The 8,408-nt window shown below is 38.5% G+C and overlaps 1 protein-coding gene across 1 annotated transcript; it reads right to left on the bottom strand.

Annotated features, from left to right (window-relative positions):
* Nucleotides 1-832: 832 nt before the first annotated feature.
* TT7 (Cytochrome P450 superfamily protein) lies at nt 833-5,338 on the bottom strand. Its single transcript, XM_077366991.1, has 3 exons — nt 4,793-5,338; nt 3,499-3,876; nt 833-1,921 (listed from the first exon to the last, which is right to left on the bottom strand). The coding sequence occupies exons 1-3, from the start codon at nt 5,294-5,296 to the stop codon at nt 1,277-1,279; spliced, it is 1,527 nt and encodes a 508-aa protein (XP_077223106.1). The 5' UTR covers nt 5,297-5,338; the 3' UTR covers nt 833-1,276.
* Nucleotides 5,339-8,408: the final 3,070 nt, after the last annotated feature.

The following is an 8,408-nucleotide window of genomic DNA, read 5'->3' as shown; positions in this document are numbered from 1 at the left end:
GATTTCAATCAAAACCAAACGGACTATGTATAGAGCCGCTAGCATTCCAAAAAGTTTTTCAACACGTGTCAGGCATCCATTCGTCTTTTGGTATTTCCGACGGCCAAGATAGAAACGAACCCAAGGTTCAGTGACTTCTGTCGGTTCAAATACCAAACAAACAAAAAGAACCTCGTAAAACACGGCAATAATGAAAAAGGAGGTTGAATGACGTTTCTATTGATGTAAGAAGAGAATCAAGGTCTTTTTCCAACCCGATTTTGAAGATTAGCCTATTTTTTGTTCTTGTTTTAAAAGGTGCCCGCAATCCTTATTTTCACTAAACATCGATCCCCATTCCGTACTTTTCTCTTTTCCCATCCCTAGATTTTTTTTTTTTTTTCATGCATCCAAAGTCCAAAGTCCAAAGTCCAAACTATCCCTAAAAATCCAAGCTAGATATTTCAAATAATACCGCATGACTAGACTTTCTATAAAGAAGATTCCTTTTTAACTTGTATTACATGAGAAATGCTTCCTGCACGTCACTACGGTGCATTTATAATGGCCTATGATAATTGCACGAACTCATCTTTTCTTTGATTATTTAAACAGCTTTCAACGATTATAACAGTTCCCAAAAGCTATCAGACGCCTAAATTAAATGCAAAGACAAGCTGAGCTTATGCAATCATTAATGTGCAATAGTGCCAATATCTGTCTCGAATTATCTTACCAGCCTGTTTGAGTGTCATTACCAAAACAAGGGCGCCCGACTCTTCCCTTTCCTTTCTTTCTTCTCACAAACAAGTACGACGTCAGATAAGGAAAACGACTAGTTTTTTTTTGGATGGGACAACGACAACGAGTAGTTTTATTAGCCACACAAAATGTAACGTTGAGAGGATCCTTTGATCTTTGATGTTGACAAATGAATCTCTCACTTTCTCACAAGAAAAACGATATTAAACTAAAAACTATCACTGAAGTCCAAAGTAGTTTCCCAGTAGCCATCAAATACATGTAAATTTCTCCATAGCTACTATTAAACACTTTGTGCCAAATTTCTTTATAGCTATTAAATACCTTATATTTCTAACCTACATTTATTTAATTATAAACATATGAAGATAACATTATGTTACTGGAGATAAGCTAGGCCATTTCGCAACTGAGTTTTTTAGCAGATTTTGTCTTATTCATTTAATTCATCTGAGGTGGCTCGTCTCTCCTGCAAAAGTCAGCAGCGAAATTGTCTAGCAAACCCTACTTGAGAATATTAAACCAAGATTAAAGATTAAGATGTAAGATAAACATGTGGGGCCAGCCTAGGTAGAGGGCAGGCTCTCAAGGGCGAGGCCCTCTGTAAGGTGATCCCATAAGCTTCCTCCATGTCCAACTTATCTGGAACTTGGCCCGCTGGTAGGGTCCAATCAAATGCATGGACCAGAGTTGCCGTCATGAATTGGACCATGCGCAGGCCCAGGCTCAACCCGGCACAAATCCTTCGTCCCGCTCCGAAGGGTATAACCTCAAAATCATTGCCTCGTATATCCAAATGGGCCTGCTTACTGCCCGCAAGGAACCGGCTAGGCTGGAATTCGAGCGGGTCGGGCCACACCGTAGGGTCACGACCGATGGCCCATACATTGACAAGGAGTGTGGAGTTCTTCGGGATGAAGTATCCATTTACTTCGCAACTTTCGGCAGCAATCCGTGGGAGGGAGAGTGGGGTCGAGGGGTGCAGCCGGAACGTTTCCTTGATGATGGCTTGCAAGAGGGGGAGTTGGGCCAAGTCCGTCTCCGAGACTAGTCGGTCCCGGCCCACGACTGAGTCCATCTCTTGTTGGGCCTCCAAGAGGATATCGGGGTGGCGGATCAGCTCCGATAGGGCCCACTCCACAGTACTTGATGATGTGTCAGTGCCAGCAGCAAACAAGTTCTGCAATGTTCGCGTGTTAGGAATATGTTAAGGGTACTTTGATAATTTCAGTATACTATAGTTTATTTCTATGCATTTTGGGAGGAATACTCTTCCCTAGTGAGCATAGTTATGAAATTCGTTTCGAATCACTCGCAATGAACACAACATTTCATTTCTGACCGAAATCTGAAACAGAAACGATATATTTAACATTTCGTTCCAGATTTCATTCCGTTTTGGCCGAAACATCCTATTTTTGTTTTTTTTTCTTCTCCTTTGCTTTCCTCTTCTTAGTATTTATATGAAAGGTTCATTTACTTAAGATTTATCTGTAAATAAGGGTATACCCCCATTTGGATTTATTAAAAATAATTTCAAGGCCTCCCAGCTTACTAACCAAAAAAATAGTTTGAAGACCCGATTCTAAAATGATGAAAACTCAACTTTCCAGTTCTTGTACAAAATTCGAAAAATCGGGATGGATCAAAATCTTAACTTCCAAACGAAGTGGTATTTTTCCAATTTTAAAAATTCATAAATTTTATCATGTCCAAACACTATTAAATCAAAGTCCGATAAAAAATCTCATAATTTAGTCTCTAGTGATAAATTGACGTCCTAATATCTTAAATTGACCCATGTCTCTCTCACTAAAGAACAACCCTATACGGAGGTCGATTTAAGATATATGGGGGTCGATTTTTCTCTGCCCAAATTTATCACAATTTTTAAGTATTAAAATTTTTTTTGATCATTTTAGCTCACCGAAACGAAATAGCCAAGATATATACTGAAGCGTTCCATTCTAGTGGCCAAAATGAAACGGCAAACGATGAATTCGTAACCAAGCTAGTGAGTCACTTCATGATGGTCTACATGATCAACCGTCTTAATTAAACATGCATGCTCTCATGTGAACCAAACATGGAAAATAATATTTCCAACCTCATTTTGAAAATTTCCTTATAGCTATTTAATAACTTATGCATTTGAATTTCCCTATCTAATATCTTAAAGATCTAAATTTCTTATAACCAATAATTACCTTACATTTTTAGGCTACTGCTCAATTTTTCACCTTATAAAAATTTAGTCATAAAAGAACTTTTTTTTTTTTTAAATAGTTTGATAATAAGATATGGATATGCCATTTCCACCCTCCTTCTTAGCATTTTCACTTTCTTCTTCCCTAGAAATGACTTTATTTTCAAGAAAAGTCATACTAACCAAATGGTGTGGAAATATCATCTCCTAATAAGATACCACCATGATACGTGTGCTTGAAGTTATAGACTTATAGTTCAAAAAAAATTACTGCGGGGCCCAAATTGTTCATTTGTTGGCCCACAACCTGTGGGCCTTGTCCATTAAATCATATCCCTAGGATGATCCTTACCCTCCCATCTATTTATGTTGTGCCATCCTTTTACACATCGCAGGGTCAGGATCATCCTATGGAGATGATTTACGGGACACACATCCTATTTCAAGTTGAGGCCAACAAATGAATGGTTTGGATCATCCTGTGAAGTAGGCCCACACTACTTTTTTGAAAAATACCTAAAGGCAGAGAGAGAGATAGAGAATAGAAATACCAAAAGCAAGGCCTTTATTTGGGTGTCTGTAAGTTTCCCTCCTTCCTCATCTTCTTTCAACCCCATTAACAAACTCAACAAGTCATTATGTGGTCCTGCACCACCACCAATCTTTCTGTGCTCCTCTATGATGCCACCCAAGAGTGCATCAAACCTTCGGTGCAATTTCTTCATCTTCTTCGCCACTCCTTGCAAATCCAACCACTCTAATGCCGGCAAAAAATCGCTGATGTTAAAAACCCCACCCAAAACCATCAATTCCACCACCATCTCCTTAAACTCTCCGGCCTCCTTCTTCTCCTCAAAAACCCTCCTCCCTAACATCACCCTAGCCAATGCGTTGGTGGTGCAAATGTTCAGCATCTCCCCGACGTTAACCTGAGAAGAAAGATATTGGGATCTATATTGAAAATAATCACTGGAGGAAGAATAGTATGGGTATTTCTTAGATGAAAGAAAACAAAATCAAGTCATTTTTTTAGCATCCCAAGAAGTTACTATAGAACTCCTGGCATCATCTGTTAAGATAACCAGTATACCGGCACTTGGAGAAAAAATGGTGAGATGAAATAGGAGAGAAATCTTATTTGAAAATTAGATCCTAGGACTTTTTTTGAAAGAGTTTTTATATGGTGTAAGCATTAGTCCAGCATTTTTCAAAAAGTATTGTACAGCTTACACCATAAGATGATCCAAATAGTCCATGTGATGGGCCAGGAAGTAAATAGGTTGTGCCCAAAAAATCATTTCCACGGGATGATCATCTTATAGAGGAACCGCATATTATGGAAACCTCTAAATTGGAGGGTTGGGTACATCCTATGGAAATGATTTTTTGGGCCGTTCCCCTATAGAGGGCTAGGATCATCCTGTGGAAATGATTTTTTGGGCTCAATCTATTTACATTCTGGACCATCAAATGGACCGTTTGGTTGGGAACATCCTATGGAAATGATTGTTTTGGGCAGTTCCCTAAAGAGGGCTAGGATCATCCTGTGGATATGATTTTTGGGCACAACCTATTTACGTTCTGGCCCATCAAATGGGCCGTTTAGATCATGGTGTAAGTCATACGGTACTTTTTGTATAATACTGAGCTACACGGGCTTACACCATGTAAAATCTAAGAAAATAAAATGGCACCATTTCATAACACCTTTTTACAACACAAGTGTCTTTTGAATGGAAATATTATTTCACATAAAAGGAGTGTCTAGCTCTTTGAAAAAACTACTTTTTCAATTTTAATTTTTTTGTATTTTAAAATAAAATATTAAAAAAAATCCAAAATCACCTCCACACCGGCTCTCGCCACCGCACGTGCCAGGGCCCACACCTCCCCCTCCCTCACGTGCCGGAAGTCCTCCAAAGCCTTGGACGAGAAGAGGTGCACTGAGCATATCTTCCTTAAGGTGCGCCACCTGGGCCCGTATGGTGCGAACACGAGGTCTTGGTAATTATAAGCAATGTGCTTCGCGCCGGAGTTTGGTGGGCGGTTTGAGAAATTCGCATCATGGGTCTTGAGGAAGAGAGATGCCACCGTTGATGAGGCGGCCACGATGACATGGATCGATCCCAACTGTAGATGGAAGAGGGGCCCATAGATCTTTGCGAGAGCCGCGAGAGAGTGGTGGGGCTTGGGCCCCAATTGAGGGAGGTTGCCTAGAATAGGCCAACCTTTGGGGCCTGGAGGGAGAGGGAGGGGGTGACGGTTAAGGAAGAGGGTGAGCACGTTAAGGAGTAAGTAGACGAGGATGGCAATGAAGAGGGAAGAGAGGAGAAGGTTGAATGGAGTCATGGCTTCTTTTTGGTGAGAATAATAGTGTGAGAGAGTTTACATAGAATCCTCTATTTAAAGAGAAATACTAGTGGTTTGTTGGGTATTATTAGTTATTTGGGTGAGTAATTGAAGTGTTTTGGGAAATGATAATAACATTTGGCTATTGATATTGGCACTACCATGTTTTGATAATACCCTAACCCACCTTGTCTTTTCCTTTTGAATTGGCTTATTGGAGCTTTTTGGGAATGTTAACAACCTTTGACTTCTTGTTAAATAGTAAAAGAGCATGAGTTAGTGCAATTATCAAAACCTGGTAGTGTGAATATCAGTATCGTAGCATTTTGGGGATTGTATTAGTCTTCCAAAGCATGGTAATTGGTAAATTAAGATAAAAGTGTCATTATCAAACAAGTGGGTGTTATCTTTATTTGTCGTAGATTGTCAATTAGGAAGACGAGTCATTTTATTATAGCCATGCAAATGTTAGGTTGAATTTGAGGTTGAGAAAATGAAACTGTCACTTCGTCAAAAGGAGAGTCATATCAAGTTATCAACACACCATGGCGTATTTTAGAGACATGACCCATGTACGTTGTACACATGAAAAAGGGTATGTTTGTCATTTTAGCAAAATGACAAGGGTATTGTTGTCATGAAAAAATGAATTTTTATATAGTGTCAGTAATATTTGGTCGTATGTTTTATAGGATGCAGTGGGGCCTGCATGGTTGGATGATCCAAACCATCCACTATATATATATTTTTTAAAGACACTATAAGATCTTTGAAAAATATAGGCAACTGATGTTGGCACCGCAATGACTTATCTCTGTCTTTTATTATCTAACAGTTGTCTTTTATTATCTAAACAGTTGTCGGAGGTGTTGGAAATTAATCTTGACCACTAGATCTTGATCATCTATCCTCTCACTTTCTTGGGATTTAAGTTACTTACTTTCTTGGAAGCTTGGAAGATAAGTCTTGACCACTTTGGAATTATGTAATGCTTTTATTTTTCATGTGATAGTGTGTTGGTTGTGCTTAGGAAAGCTAATAGTAATTAAGAAAAGTTAATCGCGGTTTTGGAATGTAGGCCATATTTTATACCATGTATCTTCTTCATATGTAAGTTTTTTTAGTGAAATTTGAAGGGTTTCTGAGTAGTACAACAACTTAGGTTACTTTCTTTGTGTGTTTTGATATCAAGAGAACATTCTTCTTCTCTTGAAACTCATCTACTCCCTCCAACCTTGTTGGTTTCATTCCAACAAAATGGTATCAAAGCATAGGTTGAAGGTTGATCATGGCTTCCAGTATGGTGGAACCTCAACTTCCTCAATTCAATGGAAATAACTACAACCAATGGAGCATTCAAATGAAGGTTTTGTATGGATCTCAAGATCTATGGGATATTGTTGAGAATGGCGTTGAAGAACCGAAGGATCAATCGGCTCTCACTCCACAACAACTCAATGAGTTGAAGGACAATCAAAAGAAGGACAAGAAGGCTTTGTTTTTTATCTATTAAGCGGTGGACGAAGTCATCTTTGAACGAATTTCATCGATGACTTCGGTAAAAGAAGCATGTGATACACTCTATACATCATACAAAGGAGAAGACAAAGTAAAGTTGGTAAGATTACAAACTCTTAGATGTGAGTTTGACGCATTAAGGATGAAGGATTCAGAATCGGTTGAAGATTTTTACAATCGTGCTATTTCTCTTGTGAATCAATTGAGAGTAAATGGTGAAGATATTCAAGATCGAAGGATTGTTGAAAAAATACTTAGAAGTTTGACTCGAAAATTTGAGTATAGTGTTGTTGCAATTGAAGAATCAAAGGACTTAGCTGCTTTATCCTTAGAAAGTTTGTTGGGATCGCTCCAATCCCATAAACTACGAATGAAGCAATTTGATTCTTCTCCTCTAGAACAAGCTTTTCAAACTCAAGTCTCTTTTAGGGGAGGCTCTAGAGGAAGAGAAAGATGGAGAAATTATTTTCGTGGAAGAGAGAGAAATGGTGGAGAAAGAAATCAAGAATATGAAAAAGATGAAGGTGGTTCTTCTACAAGAGGAAGAGAGAGAGGAAGACCTCTATCCCAAATTCAATACTATCATTGTCAAAAGTTTGGTCATACCATAAAGTATTGTAGAAAGAAGACAACTGAAGAAAGCAAGAAAGCATATACCTTCATATATGAGTAATGAAGAAGACACTCTTTTTCTTGCTTGTAATGTGCAAGAAGTTGCTCTAGATGAGACGTGGTATCTTGATAGTGGTTGTAGTAACCACATGACCGGCAACAAAGGCGTGTTTGCAAACTTGGACAAGTCTCTCCAAAGTAAAGTTCGAACCGGTGATGACAAGAGGCTTTCCATAAGGGGAAGTAGTGATATTCTTGTTCAAAAATAGAAAGGCGTCAAGCGCATCTCCAATATTTTCTATGTTCTCGGTCTAAAGCACAATCTCTTGAGTATTGGGCAACTTCTAATGAAAGGGCACGATGTTCATTTCAAGGAAGATGTATGTGAAATCAAAGACTAGAATCATGTTCTCATAGCCAAGATGAGAATGACTCAAAACAAGATGTTTCCTCTAAAGTTTCAAAGTGAAGGTCTTCCTTGTTTCAACACCATTGTCAAAGATATGTCATGGCTATGACATCTTTGCTATAGTCACTTGAGCTTTAACACTTTATCTCTCATGAACTAGAAGCATATGGTGAGAAACATGCCGAACATTGACCGTCAAGATCAAGTATGTGAATGATGTGCACTTAGAAAGCATCAAAGAGAATCTTTTCCCATTGGAAAGGCTTGAAGGGCATCAAATCTTCTTGAGCTAGTACATTCGGATTTATGCCTGCCTATGCAAACAACATCAATTGGAGGTAATTGATATTTTCTCACCTTCATTGATGATTATAGTAGAAAGACATGGGTTTATTTTCTTAAAGAAAAATCGAAAGTCTTTGGATGCTTTAAAATTTTCAAGAGCTTGGTTGAAAAGCAAAGTGGTTTCATGTTAAAAACTTTGCGTTCCGATAGAGGTGGTGAATATGTTTCTCATGAGTTTGAGAATTTCTTGAAAGAGAATGGGATTCGGCATCAACTTACCACTCGGTA

Source organism: Tasmannia lanceolata, unplaced genomic scaffold, assembly GCF_043159265.1.
Source record: "Tasmannia lanceolata isolate RefF3 unplaced genomic scaffold, GAP_Taslan_0.1 ptg000003l, whole genome shotgun sequence".
Taxonomy (NCBI): Eukaryota; Viridiplantae; Streptophyta; class Magnoliopsida; order Canellales; family Winteraceae; genus Tasmannia; species Tasmannia lanceolata.
Note: the sequence above shows the minus strand (reverse complement) of the source record. Positions and strands in the feature narration are given on the sequence as shown.

What these genes read in the sequence shown, in the direction of transcription:
- TT7 (XM_077366991.1), bottom strand. Translation starts at nt 5,296, where the DNA reads ATGACTCCATTCAACCTTCTCCTCTCTTCCCTCTTCATTGCCATCCTC. An exon ending in TGGCGAGAGCCGGTGTGGAG is followed by an intron (nt 3,877 to 4,792) that starts GTGATTTTGGAT and finishes CTTTCTTCTCAG; the next exon opens with GTTAACGTCGGGGAGATGCT. An exon ending in AAATAAAGGCCTTGCTTTTG is followed by an intron (nt 1,922 to 3,498) that starts GTATTTCTATTC and finishes CGAACATTGCAG; the next exon opens with AACTTGTTTGCTGCTGGCAC.